Source organism: Molossus molossus, unplaced genomic scaffold (genome assembly GCF_014108415.1).
Source record: "Molossus molossus isolate mMolMol1 unplaced genomic scaffold, mMolMol1.p scaffold_m16_p_1, whole genome shotgun sequence".
Classification (NCBI taxonomy): Eukaryota; Metazoa; Chordata; class Mammalia; order Chiroptera; family Molossidae; genus Molossus; species Molossus molossus.
In genome coordinates, this window is record NW_023425344.1 from 55,610,930 (window position 1) to 55,634,980 (window position 24,051).

Below are 24,051 nucleotides of genomic sequence, written 5' to 3' on the forward strand. Positions count from 1 at the left end.
AAGAATGAAATGTGACGAATGAGTAGAAATGTCTGGTCTCAATCGCAGGGCGATGTGTCTGGCAAGGGTCAACTACTCTTGAAATTTGATTTCAAAGGGGGCATTGAATGATGGAGCTTTAACAGTGCTGACCCAACACTGTCCAGGAAGAAACACAAACGTTCGGAGCGACTAGCGAGGGGTGCAGCGTGACGGGGCAGGGGTGATCTGTGCCGGCCGCTTCCCCTGACCCGCCCTCCCCTCCTCCCGCTGGGCACGGGCCCAATGTCCAGTCGCTGCTCAGGCTTCTAGCCTTTCTGGCTCCATCCCAAAGACGTTTCTTTCACACACATGTGAAAACACAAATTCTACAAAGCGGCTGTGCGCCCCTTGAATCCTGACACCGAACCTCTGAGAGCGGCTTCCTCGGGACAGCCACTCAGAATGTAGGAAGAACACGGCACTAAATATTCCAGAAATTTTTATTTTCCTCACCCACACCTTTCCCAGCATTTTGCTAACCAATGATAAGTGACCATCAGAAATGATTTGGTCATATGCTGCTTTCAAAAAGCACTAAGAAAGTAGCTATTTATAAAAAGGAGGTACATCAGGTTAGAAACATTATAAAAAGGGAGACTCCCAACATATGTAAATACATGATCAGAGATTAGACTAACAAACATTCAAACAGGCTCTATTCAAACACGGGCTCTCCGTTTCCTTTAGAAGGATCTGTTTTCTCAGACTCCTCCACAAATACTTCACAAGGAACAAGAAGCCCATTTCTTTATAAGCTCAGGTATAACAGCATAGCTATGTTATGGTGAGAAGCTGGGATGTGGTTTGACCTCTGAGACCCATTATCTCTGAGTTGGTGGTTCAAGCCAGGGTGGACGGGCCTGGGGGGGAGCAAGGCAAACCACGAGAGGGAGGGAACGCAAGGTGCCTGTTACCACTTCACCCACACAAGCTCCAAAGGGAGCCTCCTGCCCACCCCCCACTTCACACGGTTGAAAAGTTTAATGAGGAAGGAGCCTGTTTGTTCATAAAATAATATAGTCCTTTCACTTTGTTTTGTTTTTTAAAGTGTAGCTCTTCAAGAATTTCATTTTTTTAAAAATGACCTGTAAAGAAAGAAGAAGAAAAAATAAATGCACGTAATTCAAACACTGACTTTTAACATTCCCATGATAAGAGAATGACCAAAACATCAGGTCAGGTGGATGAACTCCAGAAGATCCTTGCAATGGGGAAAGGTGTCCTATCAGTAGGGGGCTGTCCATACATTTTCAGGGACAGCAAAAAGGATTCCTGCTTTTCCTCAGGTCCTTCCTCTCATCTATGAGCTCACTGATGCCTAAACTAAATTCTGTAAGTACCCTCTGTCCTCAGTGTGTGTCTTCTGCTGCAAAGGTATTGGGCCTACCTCACTATTACTCTAGGGGCACTTAGGTCTTACCAGATATTTTCCTCCCCATGTAAGGGAAGAGAGAACACTTGTCCTGAGAGTAGCTTTAATGAGGGAGCAAAGGGCACTGAGCACCAGAAGATTAGCTCTCATACAAACAGTTCAGAATAAATACCTAATAGTGACACTCATCTGACACAAATGACACCCATATGCCAGATGCCTGTCGTGTATGTATAAATGTTATCTTACCATCTTCTGTGAGAAATACCTGCACACCTACCCCTTCCCCCCAAATAACCTTTAACAAACCTTTCATAGCAGGTGAATTCACTCTTCTGCTTGCTTTCTTCTAACTCAGGTTTCTGATCTTTGTCGTGTACTTCTCTGGGTTGGCGGCGCTCATTACTGTAGTATAAATCGTGTAGCTGAAAATAATGAGGTAAATTTTTATATGCACATCATCATTTTCCCTAATATTCCAAAGAAGGAAAAAAATACCAACACTTAGGACCTAGAACAAGAATACTGATAGAGGCCCACAAAAGTTAGAATATTTAAAATTTATAATTCAAGTGACCCCACACTCAAGGTGCTCTTTCCTCCTATTTTGATGACACCGTTAAAGGCCAAGTTCAAATTTAAAATTGTCAGACTCCTCAGAGTTCCATGCTGCGGCAGTGAGGAAGGGCCAGCCTTGCTCCTCTCCCCTGGCTCTGCCCTATCCCACAGGTGGCATGTATGTGGACATCTCAGCCTTTGCATCTAGGCTTCATGCATGACCCCAGCAAACATCCCCTGGCCACCCACCAGGCACAGGATGTCCACAACGGCTGCACACCATCTCAGGGGACCATCGCCTACAGAAGTGGATCACAAGGGCCCTGGAAATGGGCTTAGTGCTATTCAGGCTAAGGATTCTGGGTGCTTGAGCCAGACTGTGCAGGCAAATGCACCTAGCCCAGTGGAATCTTTATATCAGGGAGGGTCAGAGGAAGGCCAGAGCAGAGTTTCTAAAGCTCAGATCAAGACGGGGGCCCACTTGTCCAAACCTAAGGATGAAAAGTACAATGTCATTTACTCAACACACTGCATAGCAGGAGATGTGAACATGAGCCCAGGTGCACACATGCACATACACACAAGGGCCCCTTCCCTTCACCTACCACTTGTGCTGGACACCAGCTGGGATGCATGTTCAAAGCATCTGGAGCTAGGTTGCTCAGGAATAGGCAGAATTAGTGGCCCTGGGGCTTTGCAGCTGAATTGTACACCCAGATAAAGAAAGCACTATGAACATGTTCCCTGAATAAGAACCTTGGCTGCTTATTTACCTTAGTCACAATTCTATTCTCCATCATGGTTTTAAATTTTTCTCTGCTTTTAGCCAGAGAATGGAGTAGAGGATGGAGTTCTACTGCAGGTGAGTGTAATTTTGTAGCGCAGCACAAGGGGGCAGCATAGAGCTAACTTCTGTTCAGACATTTCTATTAACCTCACACACGTAAAGGGCCTGACAGTAAAGAATCTGTGTTAATTCTGGCTCAGTGGTGATTATCCTTTAAATGCAGTTCATCCTGGGCTTTCGATTATACAACAAAGAAAAATGTCACTCCCTGACTGTTTATAGTTTCTAACAATTCTATTTTGACAAAACATTTCAGTTGCCATTTCAACATTCACAGCCTTTAACTCAGTAACCCCCCTCTGGGAATTCAGGCCAGGAAAATATCCAGAAGTGGGAGTGGGGAGAGGAAACATGCACAAATATGTTTCTTTCAGAGCTTTAATAGAGGAAAAACTAACCACCGGAGAATGCTTAACTGAGTTATACTACATTCTACTGGCTATGCAGCTATTTAAAATTACAAGGGTTATTCACAGCATGGACATGCTTTATTAAAATAAATATAAGTATTTTATTATAATACAAATTATAGATATATTCATAATTTATATAATTATTTTCAAAACTATAAGAACACACAAACAGGCTTTTAACCTTTATCTTTCCAATGAATATTTGAAATAGATTCATTTGAAATATTAAAAGGGCAAAACTGTGCTCTACCGGAACGGGCACGGTCCATGTAGTATTGGGAGCTGGCCCCTACAGGCTGGTGAGAGCCAACTGTTAAAGGCGCAGGACGTTTATGAGCCAACTGTAAGCTTGAAACAGGCTAGGTAGGAGTATTTATACCATGGTAGCTAATAAATCCTACAAATCGGTGGTGGTGGGGGGGTCTTTTGTTTTTTGCTCCCCACCAAACAGCTAGTTTACTAGCATACCATTGGGTACCACTTGTTACCCAAGTAGCTCATTTGGTAGAGTAGTAAAACACTGACTGACCAGGTTATTTGGTTTTTCCGTATTTGGCCGTTAGAATATTGTTTATGGAATAAACATTTTAGCATTAATCTTTTCATTAGGCCATACTTTAAAAAAACTTTCAAAGAGGTATTTTGAAGATATATTCCTATACTACAAAGTGAAAATAATAACACTGGTTTTGACAATGTCATCATGCAGCCCAGCCGAAGTGGCTCACTGTTTGAGTGTAGACCCACGCACCAAGAGGTTGATGGTTTGATTCCTGGTCAGGGCACATGTCCAGCTGTGGGCTAAATCCCCAGTGTGGGGCATGCAGGAGGCAGATAATTGATGTTCTCTCTCATCGATGATTCTCTCTCTCTCCCTCTCCCTTACTTTCTCTCTAAAATCAATAAAGAAAAAAATTTTTTTAAAAGTGTCATCATTCTAGAGGCCATCAGGAAAACTCCTATTTTGTATTTGTGTAAAAGAAGATTGTTTCAAAGAAATCAACTGGGTATTTGAAACTAAAAACCATTTACAGGTTTTATCTGCATTAGGCTATTTCTTGAAGAATACTATTTTGATATTCCTGTCTCGGAGAAAGCAGAAGTGAGAATGATGAGTAGGTAGAAAACGCTGGGTTTGGGAATTTATTGAAAAGAAACTAAAACTCTGCATTGACTTACAGATGCTTCCTCTTTTATTAGTAAGTTAAGTCCTAACACAGAAGCAAAAGGTGTCAGCACACCTATGAGCTGGTTCTCGGGGTGGATCAGGCAGTCAGGCAACACCTGAGTGGGACAATGACCAGGAGGCTGCTGGCCTTCACAGCGTTGCTGAGATGGTGACAGGGGACCTTCAGAGCTTCCTGTACATGTTTGGTGGTGGCTGCCTCTCAAATTTAACTAAGAGCTTCCTATGGCAGTGGAAGCGATGGCCCAGTGGTTCACTTCAGAAAAGCATGTGGGTAAAACCCCAGGCTGCAGACTGTCGAGGGCACGGAACTTAGATGCTGAATTATCTGCGGAATGAGCATGGGGTAGCAGAACCTCCCCAGGAAGACCAAGGAAAGCCAAAGCTGTCTCAAGTTTCGTTCTACCATGAATTAAGGAGCTCCCAACCAGTGAAGGCAGGTCCCAGCTACCAGACAGACTTGGGATGAAACCGTCCCTTTGTTTTGTACCTTTGTTTTTCTTTTGTGGACTTCCCGCCTGACTCACGATATACTTGTTTATCTGCCCCTCCTGGGCCAGTGGAATGCTAGTCCCGTGAGAGCAGAGGCTGTTTTGTTCACTGCTGTTCCTACAGCACCTGGAAAGCCTGCTCCACAGGTGCCCTCAGATCCCTGCTAAACCAAAGAGCCCGTGAGTCCGCCTTGTGGGATGACGTATGAACAGATGTTACTTACTTGTTATAAACTGGAAACACGGACAAAACCTGCATAGGAAAATATCATATTTTAAAAACTGTTAAAATGGAGAAGAAATAAATGTAGAATATCTATAGGAAGAATAAAACCACTTAACACTTCAGTGTATCTCAGAGTGACAGTGTTACAGACTTCTGAATCCTTTCTCCTTTGAAACAATGAACACACATATATTACGTCTGTGCCTTTTTCTAACGTGCAGAAAAACTTAGGTGAAGACAAATACTTTTAACCTGTTCAGAAAATGCCATCTTACTTTTTTTCTCATGTTTTCAACCTGGTAAAACTCGTACTCTAGCACTTCTACCACATTTGCTTGCTTTCAGAGGAGAGTATTTTCTTAAATCACTATTAACAAAGACACCAGACATTCTGAGCGAAAACGGGGCATCCCAGTGCAGGTTACCTGGAAGAGCACCTCCAGGCTGAGGTTTGCCTGGCCCGTGGCGTTAAGGGCCTTGATGGCAGGTGTTCTGTAAGGAAAAAGGTCACAAGTCACTTAGCACTTCAGAAAGCCCTGAATCCCACCAGTTCTCATTCTGGGAGACTTAATGCGAGGCCTGGGCTCATTATCTCCCTTTCCTCAAAACAGATGCTGGCCCCCAACCATGTTTCCTCCCTAGTACCCGACCCCCACAGTGGAATTAATTCAACAGTCGGGTCCACTGGCCCCATCGGCTCCCTGGGCGGGTGAAAATGTGTTGCTGAAGAATTGAATAGTGGCCACCAAACCCAGGGGGCAGTAAAGCCAAGGGGAAAATCTGCTGTCTGGGGATGCACTGACTTATAATTATAGAAGTTTCAAAATTAGAAGGGACAATAAAAGCCCCCAACAGGTTTATTTATTTAAGTATAAAAAATGTTTGCCTTCCAAAAAAAGTCTTCCATAGAAAACCATGAATCTTGCTCTATCTTTTCCTTTTAGAGATGGGTGAACCCAAGAGGACTGAAACAGTCCCCTTCTCCCCTGGCAACGAGCATCCCCTTTAATAAAACATGGAAGGTTGTATGGAATCTAAGGCTTCTGGGGCTTCTGACCCTGAGGCCAGGGACAACCTTACTCTCCCAACACCCAACCAAGTGCCAAGAGGCTCCCCCCATGTTCCCCACCACACACTACTCTCCCACTGCAGCCTGGCACTGGCAAAGGGGCCCAGGCATATTTTCTGAGAGGGGTAGCACCTGTAGTCCCCTTCAGTTCCTGTACTAGGAGGGCACAGTCTCCTGGCCACAAGAAAACACTGTGGACGCGACAGCGGCCTACCTTCGGTCATCTTTCTCGGGTGCTGGCTTCCAGTGGTCATAATTTGTCTCTACTCGAAACCACCTACAACACAGCACATCATCTTATCTTACCAAGGTCATTGGAGACATAAGTACAGAAGAAATATATAAAACTAGAAAATATGTCCAGTTCCATCCATTAAAAACCGGTTATTAATACAAAATGACCAGAGCCTTTAATTCTACTTACGCCCCATTTAAAGGATCTAGAGGCCAAATGTCTGCTGGGCCACTTCTGTTCCTCGTGATGACCACTCCTTCCCGGGGGGACGTGCCACCAACAATGTAATACACGTCAGCAATGAGGGGAGTCTTGGCCAGTTTGTACACAGCTGCTTCAAAGTTTTCTGATTCGCTCAGGGTCTGAACAGAGACAAGCCTGCATGAGCAACATCATTCATACCCATCGATGGACAGGTGGTCCATAGCACATCCTCCTGACATGTTAACCCATGACCACCGTCTTGAACTGCTCTGACTCCACCCTCCTGTCATCAGGACTCCTGAAATGGAAGAAACCTCAGTGGGGAGCCAGAGGCAGCAGGATTTTTCTCACAAAGGGAAGAACTGCTGACAAGTTCTAGGCCCAACTCAGGACACGGGGCTGTGTGCCTTCCAGGCAGATCGCCCTCACAGACGACTCCCCATGTTTCATTCATCTGTTCTTTCAACAGGCGTTTCTTGAATACCTACTATGTGCTAGACACCGCACTGGTGTGGAGACAGAGCAGTGACGACGACTGACCCAGCCTTGTTCTCCCCAAACTTCTAAGGATGACAGGAAAGTCCACAGAAAATGGTGACACAGCGTAATGAGTGTCAACAAGGAAATGCTGCTATGAAGTCGGAGCAAGGGACCCATCCTCACCCAGGGCACCGAGGCGGCACCTCAGGGAAGTATCACGTGAGCTGAGGCCAAAGAGACAAACGGAAGTTAGGCTGGTGAAAGAGGCGTGGGGCTGGGGAAGAGTTCTAGCTCGATGGTAGTTTGGCAAAGGCTCAGAGCTGAGAGAGAGCATGCTCCATCAGCGCAGTGAGCCCGGCTGGTGTTCAGTCCCCTGGGGTTCACGAAGACCCCGAAGATCTGAGGCAGGGCTCGTTAGGGCACAGCTCTCCCAGCCTTCAGCTTCCAAGTGCGATCCCTCAAGCTGACCAGCACAAGAATACCCTGCAGGGGAGGGTGCCCTGCCCACCTCCACCTTCACAGTCACTTTGCACCACTGCGTGAGAACAGGACTGTTCTGCTCGCCCATTCTGAGCGCTGCCGAGGCACGGTGTCAAGGGTGGGGTGAGGACAGGGTCAAGCCAAAGAGCAGCTCAGAATATGAGTGTCTGCAAAGGCACAACATTCAACACCATAACCTTCAACCCAGGCCAGGGCCATGGACTTGTCCCTGCCTGATACATATTGCTGTTAGGAATGAGGTATTTAGACTTGAGTCACTTTGTTCTGAACTCAGCAAAATTATAAAGTGAGGCAATAGGAGTGATGAAACATTTTCTTTTTTTCATTCATTGCCTGTACCATCCCCCAATTACTATAAAATAATTCATTGCCTCTAACAGAACTGTATGAGAAAAAAAGCAAGAACATCAATAAGAACTACTGAAGGCTGTGCTGACCTATTTCACCTAGAGGCCAAGTCAGGGCGAGAGCACGGCCTCATCTGTTTACCTCGGGAAAGGGAGGAAATGGAAAGTGGCTGCTAATGGGGTCGGGGTTTCTTCTGAGGGGAGTAAAAATGTTCTAAAATTGGCTGTACTGATGGTTGTACCACTCTGTGAATATACTGAAGGCCAGTGAGCGATATACTTTATTTTATTTCTTTTTTAAAATATTTTTTCTTTATTGTTTTTTAGAGAGAGAGGAAGGGAGAAAGAGAAGGAGATAGAAACATCCATGAGAGAGAACATCGATTGGCCGCCTCCTGCATGCCCCCCACTGGGGATCGGGCCCACAACCTGGGCATGCGACCTGACCAGGAATTGTACCCGCAACCTCTTGGTGCATGGGTCAACGTTCAACCAATGAGCCACACGGGCTGGGCAAGTTATATACTTTAAATAGATGAATTATATGGCATTTATTTATATACCTCAATTAAAGATACATCTACCTTTTGATCCATCAATTCCATTCTTAAGTATTGACCCAACTGAAATAGATATATATGTTTACAAAAAGACTTATACAAGAATTTCTATAGCAAGTTACTCATAATAGCCCCTGAAACAACCCAATGTCTATCAACAAGAAAATGGATAAATTGTGACTTATTCAGAGAACTGAATATTCTTCAATAATAAAAGGAATGAGCTGGATCTGAAAAACATTATGCTGAGTGAAAGAAATCGAGTCAATATACTGTGGTTTCATTCATATGAATTGTAGAACAGACGAAACTTCTCTGCAGTGATAGAAGTCAAAGAGTGGTTTCCTGGGGTAGGCGGGTCAGAGGAGGTGGGAACTGATTAGAGTGTGTGCAATTACCAAAACTCTTAATATCTATGCATTTCACTCTATGTAAGTCACATAAAAGTTTTAAAATCATTTTGGTGTTTAGATTCCACTGGATACATTTAAATTATAGTTTTATTTTTAAATATCAACATTTACAATACACAGGATTTTTTGCAGCTTTTCAATCTTCGGATAAACTATTTTGGAAGTCATTTTAAGAATGTGTAGCCCTGGCTGGTTTGGTTCAGTGGTTAGAGCATTGATCTGCGGACCAGAGAGACCCAGGTTCGGTTCCCACTGGGGACACATACCTCAGTTGCAGTTTGTCCCCGGCCCCGGTTGGGGTTGTATGGGTGGCAGCCAGTCGATGCATCTCTCTCACACTGATGTTTCTCTCTCTGTCTCCTTCTCTCCCTCCTACTCTATCTGAAGATAAATGCAAAAATGTCCTCGGGTGAGGATAAAACAAACAAACAAAAAGAATGTGTAAAGGATGCAGTTTGTCAACATCCTTAGGGGTACCCAAGTAACACATTTAGGAGAACTGCAAGTCCAGAGGGACTAGATCATTTAGAGCAACACAAAGAAGGATCTAACAGGCTAAGCCAGGCAGGGCCAGCTCCTTCAGATGTGCTCCTGAAGACAAGCTCTCCCAGGTCAAATGACAATGTATATGTGGCCTGGAACTCTGCTGTCTGATAGGTCCTGTAAAGCAGATGTTCATTTTGTGTAAAGCTACCTCCTGATGCACTTGTTTTGCTAATTCAAATATTTGATAATGGAGATTCGAAAGGGAGGCACTTCTATATCAGTAGAAAAGCATATTATCTCATCTCAATCAGCTATTGTGAAAAGTCTAGCCTCTGACCAAGATTCTGTCCTTGACCAAACTCTAGCCAGCCTCCTCTGAGCCCTCCTCTTGACTAAGCCTTAACCTTGGCCTATAAAGACTGGAACAAACACTAACATAGTTTCTAACAGCTCAAGGCCACACCCCTATGATAACCCTACACCCCCCCCACCCCCCCCACCCCCGTAGTGACTGCCTGAGACAACTCAAGGCTGCTTGCTGTAAGGGAACAGAATCTGTCACCCCAAAATATGTCTCTTTGGCATTATTTTAAGTTGGTTATTTTATTTATTTGTTTAAAAAATTTTTTTAAAGGTTTTTTAAATTGACTTTTTAAAGAGCAGGAAAAACATTGGCTGCCTCCTGTATGCCCCCTACAGGGGATTGAGCCCACAATCTAGGCCGGGAATTGAACCAGCAACTGTTTGGTGCACAGAATGGCAGCCAAGTAACTGAGCCACACCAGCCAGGGCAATTTGAAGCTGGTTATTTATTTATTTATTTATTTTATTCTCACCCAAAGGTATTTTTCTTTAATCCTCACCAGAGGACATTTTTGCATTTATCTTCAGGTAGAGTGGGAGGGAGAGAGGGAGGAAGAGAGAGAAACATCGACATGAGACACATCGACTGGTTGCCTCCTGCATGACCCAACCAGGGCTGGGGATGAACTGTAATCGAGGTCTGTGCCCTTGACCAGAATCGAACCCAGAAATCATTGGTCCGCAGGACAACACTCTAACCGCTGAGCAAACCAGCCAAGGCTAAGCTGGTTATTTTTAAGAAACAGCAGACATGGCAGAAGCTCTGAAAACCAGGTAGAATTTACCCTTTATGAAAGACATTTCCATTCATCAGGGAAATCTCCATTTGTGGGGGTGTCTCCCTCACTGTACCAGGAGGTGGGCATCTGAATCTCTAGAAACCGTTATCAGTGGAGAAGACTTGGACTTAAATCTGCATAAAAACCTTACTCTTTAAACATTTTTTTCAATTACAGTTTACATTCAATATTATTTTGTATTAGTTTCAGGGGTACAGCCAGTGGTTAGACAATCACATACTTTACAAAGTGTTCCTGATATTTCCAGCACCCACCTGGCACCATACACAGTTATTACAATATTATTGACTATATTTCCTGTGCTGTACTTGACATCCCATGACTCTTTTGGAATTACCAATCTGTTAAAATCTTACTCCGGTTTGCTGTGCCTTTTCCTGGTTACCTCCCATAACTGACTCCCCACCCCACCATCTCCTCTGGTCGTTAGTCGAATGCGGTATTTAAGGTGATGGCTTCCACCATTTTGAATCACTCAGTCTTCCTGATGTCTTCCATGTATACAGGAGGTAGAGAAGTTATCAAACTGTCATTTATTTTCTCCTGTTAATCTGTCTCGTGTCAATTTGATTATTAGACCAGGCAGAAGAACCTAGAAGGCCAGAAGACCATTTTTCCTCCCCAGACACTGCCAAAATAATTTACTGTTTGTTCCACCCAACACCTCAAGATAGGGGCCCTGTCTCCCAGTCCCTGCTAGAGGGAAGGAGCCAACAGCAAACTCAGACAGATTTACGCAAACAGCCCATTTTCAGCTCTTTGTAATTTGTCACTTCTCTGACTCTCCCAGGCTCCTCCTCACCGCTTCCCTATTTCCCCATTCTCCCTTCGAAACACCCAGGCCCCTCAGCACAAATCGAAGTTGAGCTCGGGTCACGCCGGACACTCCCTCCTGTTGCAGTATTACACTACTGATGCAGGTCTGTCCTTAGCACTTTGGTGTTCAGCTTATCTTTGATTCTTATCATCAAAAAGGTTGATATGCACTTTGCAAACCTTTAGATGCTTATTCTTTTCATGAGCTTCTTACATTAAGAACAATATTGTTAGATGACACAGGTCACAGCAGGAACACAGTTTAGAAGAGGAAGGAAGTTAGGGTGAGGTGGGCTCAGCGGTCAATATACTCACAGTGCGGATAAGCCAGCTGATCGGAGAGTGTCTCTGAAAAAAGGCAGCGATCACATTCTCCCACCACCAGCCTTTATCTGCCGATTTGAAGGAACAGTAAATATATGCACACATTGCTGCCACTCTTTACAATTCCTTAAGTCTTGTTTCTTTCCCACAGTACACGCTGCTGGGGGAGAAAGGCTGGTGGAGGAAGTGATTTTACTAGCATCCAGTTTTTGAAGATGAAGCTAAAAGCTTTGTTTTCAGGCACCAAAGATTCTGTGTTCTGTGCATATGTGAGTGGGGTGTGTGTGTGTGTGTGTGTGTGTGTACACAGAATTTCCAGTGTATAACAATGATAATTACCTTAAAGGAAATCACTCTATTAACTATCTCAGGCAAAATAAAATGATGGAGCTATCAGAAGTGGCTCAGTAAGTATTAGGAAAATTGTAGAGAATATATATCTTTCAGAGCTTTAAGTTCGACTTGGGCTCACATTTTTTAAAAACACAAATTTAAAATCACTTCCCCAAATTACTTTTTAACATCTTGAAAAATCTCTGTAGGGGATTTATTTTCAAAGAATAATTTTCATTCAAGAAATAAGCACTGAGCACCTAGCATGTAGCTGTTCAGATAGAGCCAACTCCTTGAAAAGCTGACTCATCTAAAACCAACCCTCCAGAACCCTTGACCTCCTCTCCTTTCCCTGGGTGGACTCTGGAATGTGTACAGAGGCTCCAGGTTAATCAAGAACTGCCATTAACCTTCCTCCACCAGCCAGCCCTTCTCTGGGAGAAGGTGCCCTCAATGTTATCTATCTTTTAACTCGCCTTGGCATCAAAGTGCCTGGTATCCGGTCCCTTTGTTCCCCTCAATCACCCCCACATTCCTTTTGGAGATATAGGTCCATTTCTTAGGGGGTATAAAAAAAGGTGATTTGTGGGGTGATCCATTTTTTCCTGCTGACTCCCAGGATTGCGTTTCTGTTTAAGTTCCCTATTAAAACTCTTTAAACCTGACAAGCAGGACTTATCTGCTTCTTTCTATGGCCTCTCAGATCTTTTGGCACTTGGGGGTCACTTTGCTTTGGCCTTTTCATAAAACATTGGCATATCCTGACTTGGTCCAGACCCTTGGACTTTAACAGTGAACAGAAGAAACTAGTGTACAGAGGAAAGAGGGAAGAAATAAAATGGAGTCACTAGAGTCAAGCTGCTAAGTTACTAAAACCAAGTAGGCTGAGGCATGAGAAAATGATTATATTCCTGCTTTAATTAGCCAGGGAACTTAAACTTTTTAACTTTCTAGTAGTGTATCAATGCCTGGATGGATGGATGGATGGATGGATGGATGGACGGATAGACAGACAGACATAGCTATATCCTATAGATAACTCCGTGAAGAACTTGGAGAGAATGTTCTCATGTCTGCACAACCTGACAGCCATTGTCCAGTGGTGTCTGGAAGATCAAGATCTCTGACCAATCCAGAGATTAAGAATGCAGGACTCATTCTTCTGAAGAATGTACTTTTTACTACAAAAACTCTTCGCTTTTCTTTCTTCTTCTTCTTCTTTTTTTTATCCTCACCTGAAGACATTTTTGCATTTATCTTCAGATAGAGTGGGATGGAGAGAGGGAGGGAGAGAGAGAGAGACACATTGAGTGGTTGCCACCCACACGACCCACATGATCCCAACCAGGACTGGGGACAAACTGCAACCGAGGTACGTGCCCTTAGCGGGAACCAAACCCGGGACTCTCTGGTCCGCGGGCCGACACTCTAACTGCTGAGCCAAACCAGCCAGGGCTTTTCTTTCTTCTTCAGAAGACCCTGTGTATTGCCTAGTTGTCTCTGGTTTGCAAAACCTAAGACCCTTGAATAAATTTGTGTCCTCTATTTCTAGCAAAGCCTACTGACACTTGGTGCTCAGCTGACCATACCATTAAACAAACAAGAGTTGGATAACTAATAGGAAAAATAAGACAGGATAATGTAATCATGAGATTCCTTTCAACGAGAACATAAGGACAGCCTCTCTGGGTTGCAGACATTTGAGTGAAGATGGGCTGAGCATTCAAAGCAGAAGGCATGGGTATCAAGGACCTAAGGCAGGAACAAGCTTGGCAGATGTCAGGAAAAGAAAGAATGCTGGTGAGGTGCAGGTGGAGTGAGGGAGAAGAAGACAGGCATAAAATGAGGCATAGGAAGTGATCAAGTCGAGTTTTGAGGTCAGAGTCAGGACACTGGATTTGTCATAAGTGAAATGGGAAGTCACTATAGGTTTTAAACAGAGGAACAACCTGATTATGCCAGCTGCTAGATAAAGAAAAAACTATAGCCCTGGCCGGTTTGGCTCAGCAGTTAGAGCATCGGCCTGCAGACCAGAGTCCCAGGTTCGGTTCCCACTAAGGGCACGAACCTTGGTAGCAGTTTGTCCCCAGCCCTGGTTGGGGTCGTGTGGGTGGCAACCAGTCGATGTGTCTCTCACGCATCGATGTTTCTCTCTCTTCTCCCTCACTCCCTCCTACTCTATCTGAAGATAAATGCAAAAATGTCCTCAGGTGAGGATAAAAAGGAAAAGAAAAGAAAGAATTATAGAAGGTGAGAAGCAGGGAGACCAGATGAACAGGGACTGCAGCAGTACAGGTGTGGTAGCAGCTAGTCCAGCAGTGAAGGCAGAAAGGATGGACAGGGACAGTCTCATTTTGGTGGTAGAGCTGACACGACTCAGGGAGTGAGGGGTCAGAGAATTCTCCTGATACAGTCAGTTGATTGGAAGTGCCATTTCCTAAGCCATGGAAAACCAAGAGAGGAACAGATTTCAGTGAGGGCAAGAAAAGAAGGAGAGAAAAAGTCAAGAGCTCTGTTGAAGCACGTTACGTTTGAGACGCTTAGCGGACATCAAGGTGGAGATACTGAGATGGTGGTTGGGTACTGTGGCCTGGGTCTCAGCGGGGTCAGGCCTGGAGGTGTGACAGTGACAAAAGTCTTCTATGGCCCTTACTCTGTGCCAGGCACTGCTCTGAGTATGTCACATACATGAACTCCTTTCATCCTCACAACAGTGATGATCATCCCTGCTTTCCAGATGAGGACACTGAAGCACAGACTGGCCGAGCTCCTTGGTCACGGTCACCCAGCTGGCAAGATACAGACCAAGGCAGGCTGGCTCTGGAGTCTGAGATCTTAACTGCCAGGTGGTTAGTGAAGGCTCCTCATACTCTGTGCGCTTAGTCAGTCCTCTTCATCTCCCCATCCTTTCCCAGGGTGGTTGGAGGCGCTGTTGGCACGCTTCATAATGCCCAGAAATTTAATGGAATATCTTCTCTCCATTAACCAAGAGGTGTTACCTTATTGTTCAGGCATTCCTACTCAGTCTTAGGAGATTAAAATACAGTTTTCAGTCAAATAAGTTTTTAAATTTTTTTAAAGTTTTTAAAAAGAAACTCGACAGTATTTAATTAAATGTGTTACAGTATAACTGTTATTTTTATTTTATTTATTTATTATTACTATTTTTTTATCCTCACCCGAGGACATTTTTCTATTTTTTGTTCAGATAGAGTAGGAGGGAGAGAGAGGAAGAGAGCGAGAGAGAGAAACGTTGATGTGAAAGGGACACATCGAGTGGCTGCCCCCCACAAGACCCAACCAGGGCCGGGACAAACTGCAACTGAGGTACGTCCCCCCCGGGGAACCGAACCCGGGTCTCCCTGAACCACAGGCCAACGCTCTAACCACTGAGCAAAACCAGCCAGGGCATAACTGCTATTTTTAAACCGCTCATACCTTAGGTTCTAATATGCAGTTTGTTAAACAATTTGAGTTGCAAAATGATGTAGACAAAGCCCATCTTTTAAATAAATATACATGTGTTTATAGACGTTCTGTGTAAAATCTTAACTGTCATGCTGTGGTTGGAGTACCATCTGAGAACCAGTCTCACTCATAGCTGACATTTGAGAAAATGTTGAAGAAATACATTAGGATAAAGAACTGACTACTGGCCCTGGCCAGTTTGGCTCAGCGGTTAGAGCGTCGGCCTGCGGTCCGGAGAGACCCGGGTTCGGTTCCCGCTAAGGGCACGTACTTCGGTTGCAGTTTGTCCCCGGCCCTGGTTGGTCGTGCGGGTGGCAGCCACTCGATGTGTCCCTTCACGTCGATGTTTCTCTCTCTCTCTCTCCCTTCCTCTCTCTCCCTCCCACTCTATCTGTACAAAAAATGGAAAAATATCCTCGGGTGAGGATAAAAAAAAAGAACTGACTACTGCCCTGGCCGGTTTGGCTCAGCGGTTAGAGCGTCGGCCTGCGGTCCAGAGAGACCCGGGTTCGGTTCCCGCTAAGGGCACGTACCTCGGTTGCAGTTTGTCCCCGGCCCTGTTCGGTCGTGCGGGTGGCAGCCACTCGATGTGTTCCTTTCACGTCGATGTTTCTCTCTCTCTGTTCCTCTCTCTCCCTCCCACTCTACCTGAGCAAAAAATGGAAAAATGTCCTCGGGTGAGGATAAAAAAAAAAAAAAAAAAAGAACTGACTACTATAGCCCTGGCTGGTGTGGCTCAGTTGGTTGGAGCATTGTCCCGTAAATGGAAAGGTCACAGGTTCAGTTCCTGGTCAGGGCACATAACCCAGGTTACAGGTCCCATCCCTGGTCGGGGTACGTACGGGACGCAACCAATCAATGTTTCTCTCTCTCTTTCTCCCTCCCCTTCTCTCTCTCTCTCTCTCTCTCTCTCTCTCTCTCTCTCAAATCAATAAGAACACATCCCTGGGTGAGGATTAAAAGGAAAAAAAAAAGAACTGACTACTATAGACATTGATATACACTCAACCAGCATCTTCCTGGTAAAGCATTATTTATGTAAAAAATAAATAAATAAATAAATAAGAACAAACTGTCCTGGCCAGGTGGCTCAGTTGGTTGGAGCATCGTCACATACACCAAAAGGTTGTGGGTTCGATCCATGGTCAGGGCACATAACCAGGTTGCAGGGTTTGATCCCTGGTCGGGGAGTGTGGGAGGCAACAAACAGATGTTTCTCTCTCTCTCTCTCTCTCTCTCTCTCTCTCTCTCTTCCTTCCTCTCTCTAAACATATCCTCAGGTGAGAATTATAAAAAAGAAAAAGAATAAACCTAAGCCAAGGAAACAATAACAGGAAGTCAATCGGATTCATCAATAACCAATTCTAAAGTTTAAGAGATTCCTTGTGTATGCTCCTTTCACTCAGCCGCAAGTTCCTGAGGACAGAGACAGGAGCTGATCTCTGGAGTTCCCACTATCGTGGACTGAAGGATGCCTGAGATTTGGGGAATGGCAGTGGGGCTGTATAACAAACAGAGCTTCGGGCCAGGACCCGTGAGATCAATTTGAGAACTACCTCTCTCCCCTAGTATCTGTCATTTCTCCTCATAGCCTCAGTTTCCTCCTCTGCATAATGAATGGGGTTTATTAATACTATCAGCCCTGCTTATGTAACAGGATTGTAATGAGAAAACTTAGGAGAAAGTGCACAGTAAACTGTTAAGTGCTTCGCAGATGTTGCCTGGGAAAGCCATCATCTGGCCTCTAGCTACTGCAATAGCTTCCTGACAGTCTTCTGCTTCCATCTTACCCCAGCCCAGTCCAGACTCTACAGGGCAGCCAAAGTGATAGCTGGAAATATAAATCAGATCTGTTCACTTCCTGGCCAAAATCCTTAAGGGCTTCCATTGCGCTTAGAATCCAAACTGCTCCTCCTGGCCCTCCGCATGGTCTCCGCCTTCCTCTCCGCCCCTCGCTAGCTCCCTCCTTACTCCACGCTGTAATCACACTACTGGAATCCAGCAGGATGGTCTTCCTGCAGCTCCTACAGACCTGGCAGGAGCCTGGCAGGATCATGCAAGTCGGACCCTCCCCGACCCGTCCCGGGTAGTAGGCGCCCCGCCCCTCCTTCCCTCGCTATCACAGTGTCCCGTTTTACTGTCTTGCACCTATAACTTCCTGCAGTCATCTTCCTTGCTTACGAGCCCAGGGCCTGTCTAACCCCTAGAGTGCAAGTCCCTGCCATCGAGTGTAGTAGGTGTCCTTCTCCGTGTTCTGTTGGGTGAGTGAACGAAGTGCTTGGATAAAACTAAAGGATGTGAATAAAAAAGTTTTGGAGTTCGTTTTGATTACCTCGTTCGTCGCCAGAAATTGTAAACTTGTGAGGACGCTGACCAGTCCACAATCCTACATAGCCAACAAAAGTGGTTCCTGTGAATGCGATCTGAAACCAAGAGAAAAGGGATCACTCTACCATCCCCAAAAATATATACTTTGAAATTATCTTATTTTGCCCCAAAGGTCATGGATTTTTTTCTTCTTCTAAGGTTCCAACATTAATAAAAACTCTGAAATAGCCTTCTAGGAGGTTTTACCTTGGATAGAATTCAATGGACTTGTGACCTTGGCAGGGAAAAAGGTACATGTTTATTTTCACTAACTTCTAACTGAAATTTCACTTCTTCTGTAATGAATACACGCACAAAACCATGTCATCATAGCAGTGTCCGTGACTCCATCACCAGCAGAAATTGTGGATATTTTCCCATACAGAATGGTATCACACCTATCTCGCTTTGCTATACATACATATCTTGATTCACACTTATTACTACCCTGAAATTATGCTAGTTATTAGAGCCACTGTCAAATTTTACTATTTAATGTGTTAGGGAAAAAATGTAGTATGGAAATGGCTGTATTTCAACTTAATGGTTTTCTTTGTAATCCCATGCAATTTATTTTATATATTATAAAACATAATTCTAAGAAGGGATCAACAGACTTCACCACAGGGGTTCTCTCACCAAGAAGGTTAAGAAGTTGCAATATGTGGAAAACCCTATGTGTTTGAACTTTTTTTTTTTCATCCTCACCCGAGGACATTTTTGCATTTATCTTCAGATAGAGCGGGAGGGAGAGAGGGAGGAAGCGAGAGAAATATTGATGCTCAAGAGACACATCAAGTGGTTGCCACCCACACGATCCCAAACGGGGCCGGGGACAAACTGCAACCGAGGTATGTGCCCTTAGCGAAAACTGAACCCAGAACTCTCTGGTCCACAGGCCAACACTCTAACCACTGAGCAAAACTGGCCAGGGTGATGTTGTTTGAACTTTTAATGAGAAAATATTTTTGTCTGTAAAAGCAGATGACCAAATGAATATTTAGTGAGTTTTTCATATTTGTGACTCAACCCCTAAATGCAAAGAACAAACAAAATATGGTCTTTGTCCCAAAGTCAAAATCTGGCATGCTCTGTTCTGTTTCATAGCAACAGTATGCCATGTATACTCGATGTTTATTAATTAATGTCTTCCTAAAAGTTTACATAGAAACATGACTAGTACACATTAGATTATACTTTTAAATAAGTAATACCACTGGACAGAATTCATCAATGTTTGCTCAGTGTTACTAGATCTTACAATGATGAAAATAAAATGATCTCAGAATAATTTCTTAAAGATCACATGTAAGAGAGTGGTGTGGGTCAATCATACTTGTAGAGTGAAGCACCATTTATTATTTGACCACATTTATCAAGCATCTACCACATGCTTTGCATAGATTTTTTACTTCACTTTACCTTTATAACTATCACCATAAAGTAATTATTAACCTCTTTGAGTTATAGTCTGCAAAATGGGTTTAAGTGATTTCCCAGGTTCATAAAGGAGGTAGCAGGATTCAAAGCCAGGACTGTCAGACCCTAAAATTGGGTGTTTCCAGCCATTACACTACACAGCCCCTGCTGGACGTGGGAAAGCAGAGGAAAGAACTGACTTGGCATCATAAGTGGACGACAGATCATATCCTCATAGAGATTTCCCCAAGGAATATGGATTGACCTCTTTAAGTAGATGCTTAATAATAATAGATGATGCTTCTTTCTATAAACATAATTGATGTAAACCTCTCTTCTGGTTTTGTTTTTCCAGGAGTTTGATGTGTCTTTTTTTGTTTGTTTATTTGTTTTTTTCCTTTATTGATTTGAGAGAGAGAAGAAGGGACAGGGAGAGAGAGAGCTAAAAACATCAATGTTGAATGGCCACCTCCTGCATGCCCCACACTGGGGATTTGGCCCACAACCTGGCCATGTGCCCTGACTGGGAATCAAACTGGCAACCTCTTAGTGCATGGGTCAATGCTCAACCACTGAGCCACACCAGCTGGGCAGGACTTTGATGTTTTTTGTATCTTAAACTGATAACACATTTAATTGGCAGGACATTCTAATGATTGCTTACTTGGGTTAGCAAGTCTCAGATTTCTGAATCTAATGTTGCATGGACTATACCTGTCCATTCTTTACGAATTGCACATCCACGGTCAGCTTGCGTAAGAAATTCCCAAATGGGTAATCCAGATTCCGGCCGTGGTAAATGTGGCCTCTGGAGTCTTGAGCCACAATACTGGTGCAGAATCTGAGAAAAGGGGAAAGTCCAACCGGAATGAATGAGAAAAATAAGAAAAAGAAAAATGAGTTTTTTATTTTTAAGATAAGTCCTTAAAGTAAAGCACAATTGTTATTCCTTACAATGGACACATATGGTATATGATCCTTGTACAAGACTATGGATTCACAATTCAAGATGAAAACACAACTGTACATAGCTCATCAGTGTTTAGTGTTACTAGATCTTAGCCCACAGTACACATGGCATCAAAACATTCTGAAGAATTTCATCCTAAATATAAATTTGAAACTATCTACTCTGGGCTCGGCTACAATTGAACTTTGTTATTTCGCTGCATGGCAGCATGTGGTCAATTTAACACATTGTTCCAAGTTGCTCAAGATCATTTCTCTGTTCCATGAATTTCTCAGAGCAAGCAGAATGGCACTAAACCATTCTGGTCCACAAATGTTTCATTTTGTCTCCTTGCAAAAACAGTCAACTCCTTAGAGGCTTGGCACTTTTCCTGTCCCCTTTAGAGTGACTTGCACATAATTAATAGGAGAAAACAATACTTTTAAAACTTTCAACCAGATGCCTTGGCCAGTTTGGCTCAGTGGTTAGAGCGTCAGCCAGTGGACCAGTGAGGCCAGGGTTTGGTTCCTGCTGGGGGCACGTAGTTCAGTTGTGGTTTGTCCCTGGCCCTGGTTAGGGTTGTGTGGGTGGCAACCACTCCATGTGTCTCTCTGACATCAATGTTTCTCTCTCTCTCTTCCTCCTCTCCCTCCAGCTCTATCTCAAGATAAATGTAAAAATGTCCTTGGGTGAGGATAAAAAAATAAAAATAAATAAATAAATAAAACTTTCAATCAGAGAGAAGTAGTTTGAGGAAAAGAGGAAGGGGTGTACTAAGGTATCTAAATGCCTGTATTCTCTGAGTTATATGAAAAAATATTTACATATAGCACGTCCAATTCTAGGTGGTGGGGAAAGGGGAGAAGAAATGCATATCCACACAAAACTAAGAGGAAACACCTTAAAGTACTGATGGTCATTTCTGAATAATGGGATGTGGTTAATTTGTTTTCACTGTTCTGTATTTACTAATTTTTTAGAATGATTATATATTACTTTTATAATTAGGAGAAAACAAGTGTTACTTAATTTTTGTTTGTTTAAAGAAGGAAGCTTGGTCAGTTTTTAATTTTTTCTAAGGTTTCTGATCACAACTTCAAAGAGTTCATGTAAAGGAGGGGACTGATAAAGCAAAGTTTGTAGAATCTCTCTCAAAGATGATTTTTCGAAATTGGCAAGACAACACTTGTGTCATGCCCAAATGTTTTCACACGAGGTAGCTCACAAGCACGGGGAACCATGGTGGCCAGGCCCAGGGAGGCACTGCAATGGAGACACATGCTTTTAGCAGCAGCTCTGACCACTCACCACTTGACTTTCATCAAGTTATCCCCCTGAGGTTTGGTTTCCACTTGACAACAGGTAATACCACCTTCAATGCCTGGCACCCAGTGAGCTCAATATAGGGTAGCTAGTTTATTCTGATTTGAAAAGCCTTATACTTATACCAGAAATGAGAATAAAACATTTCCTTTGTTAGGAGTTTGCCTGTGTTTTGGGTTGTCAGGCAATTCAATATATACCTTAATATCACATCCCAAAGTTAGAATGGGATGTGATATTAAGGTACATATTTTGCTCTCTCTCATCCTCTCCTTCTGTGGACTTTTCCCTTTTCCCTCCTGGAGGCTGTAGATTGGGTCACTTGGAACCTGAGCTGTCAGCTCTCTGGGCAAGGGAGGCATCCAGCACTCACCCCTAAGAAGAGCCTCTGGTGCCCTCATCTCCCCAGACACACACACTGGAACCCCGCCAGCCTCTGAGCTCAAACACCTTTATGGCTTTTCTTTTTTAGGGAAATGGTCCCCAAGTGGGTCCACGCAGTGATGCAAAACAGTGACTCCAACAAAAGAAGGTGAAAGTGAACAAGAAAACTGATTTTTTTCCACTGAGAAAAAAAGCCGCATGTCAGAAGAGGGGAAAGATGGGGTAGGAGATAAGGAATGGCAAAATTAACTTCATTCAACTGAAAATCACTTTAACAAGTATGTGTCTTATCTGTGTCTTAAAACATTTTTCTAAAGAGAAGTGCAGTCACAGTCCATGTTAACCTACTCTGCCTAGTTCTGGGAAGATGCCAAGGGAGAGGACAGTAATGTTTCATTATCCCAATAACTTCTTTTCATCATCTTTTGGCAGCCAGAAGCTATTAAGTATCTGCAAGACGTTACTAAATGAGGCTGGTCTGGTAGTAAAACAATTAAGTCCTGAAGGCAGAAACCAAGTCAAACCTGTTAATCACAGGAACGGTTACTGAGCCCATGGAGACTTCAGGCTCGCCCTGCACTTTGCCTGGGATCAACCAGGCATTCCACTTTGCTCTTAGGTCTGTGCACCAAATATTGGCTGGCCTGTGACCCCAGCCCTGGAAGGAACAGACTGGGAAAGAGGAGTCAGGATCACCAGCCATGACAAACATGGGGGAGAAATGCAGGGGACAAATCAGTGCTAGGCCGACCTCTGCTTTATAAGGCTGGAGGGTCCCTGGGTTAACTAGAGGATCATGTGAGAGTGGGGTTAGTTCCAAAAACTTCCTGGAAAGTACAGGTTGAGCAGTTTTAAAGGTGGGATGCTACCTGGATTGGTGGAGAGAGAAAAGGGGGCCTGTGGCAGAGGGGAAGTTCGTGCTGATGTCACAGAAGCTGCTCTGCTTGTTCTTTTCACATTTACCGAGAGAAGCAAAGAGGAAGTGCTGGGGGTTTCTGGGCAGCCCAGTCACCACTCTGTTTTTATCACACTGAAAACATGCCTGCTCCCGCTCTGACAGCAGTCCCGGTCAAGCCCAAGCGAACCGGCTGCGTGGGGCACTCACGCGGTGAAGTCGTAGGCCAGGTTCACCAGGATGCAGTCGGCCAGGCTGAAGTTGAGGACGTCGCACATGCCGCGGATCTCGTCGGTGTAGGGCTGGGGCAGGGAGCCTTCCAGCTCCCCGACCGCCTTTCGCATCACTGCGTGGACCCACTTGGGGACCGTATCCCTAAAAAAGAAAAGCCATGAGTGTCTGAGCTCGGGACGGGTGCGAGTTGTGAGCCTGGGGAGTTGAGGGCACCAAAGGCGCCCGTTCTTAGGGGTGAGTGCTCCATGCCTCCCTTCCTCAGAGCTGACAGCTCAGGCTCCACGCCACCCGATCTACAGCCTCCGGGGGAGAAAAGGGAAACGTGCACCGGAGAGCGGGTGAGAGCGTGGTCCCCAGAGGGGCGAGCTTGGGCTGGGCAGGGAGGGCGTGGGCTGCGTCCCTGGTCAGTAGTGGAGCGGCTGAGGCAACGTCCCGCGCGCCACCCTGACCTGGAATGTGTCGAGGATGGGCACGTCACCGGTGACACCGAACCTGAAAGCCAAACCAGCCGTGCCAGGGCATCCCCAACCTCCAGCTGCCTAGAGCAGCAGCAAATACCAGTTCTGGTCCTTGCCAATCCCTCCACATTCCAGAGGCGGGGGCGCGGGGACGCGGGGGCGGGTGGAGGGCAGGGCTGTGGCAGACGGAGGAAGGGTTGAGAGTCTGGGTTCAAGCACGCTGGGCCGGCGCTTCTGGGCTTTCCCGCACTCGGACCCGGGCAACCTGCCCCGCAGACCCCGGCCCGCCCCGCGCTCACCCGAGGACGTGCACCATCGCGGCGCGCAAGAAGTCCAGGTCGAAGTGCTGCAGCACCGGCAGCCAGCGCAGCTCGGGGGCCGCGTCCAGGCTCACGTTGAAGAGCGGCGGGGCGGGGGGCGCGGCTGCGGCAGGCACCCCGGCCCCGGCCAAAAGCAGTACCAATGCCAGCGCTGGGGCGGCCACAGTTAGGACCATTGCGGCCATAGCC

At 44.9% G+C, this 24,051-nt stretch overlaps 1 protein-coding gene across 1 annotated transcript; it reads right to left on the minus strand.

Moving 5' to 3' along the window:
• Positions 1-460: 460 nt before the first annotated feature.
• Positions 461-24,051, minus strand: NAAA (N-acylethanolamine acid amidase). The gene is made up of 11 exons (XM_036266992.1): positions 23,842-24,051; positions 23,061-23,225; positions 20,014-20,140; positions 17,846-17,936; positions 11,704-11,780; positions 6,608-6,780; positions 6,398-6,460; positions 5,540-5,606; positions 5,113-5,141; positions 1,703-1,818; positions 461-1,106 (listed from the first exon to the last, which is right to left on the minus strand). Exons 1-10 carry the CDS (start codon positions 24,045-24,047, stop codon positions 1,743-1,745), a joined length of 1,074 nt encoding a protein of 357 aa, XP_036122885.1. The 5' UTR covers positions 24,048-24,051; the 3' UTR covers positions 461-1,106; positions 1,703-1,742.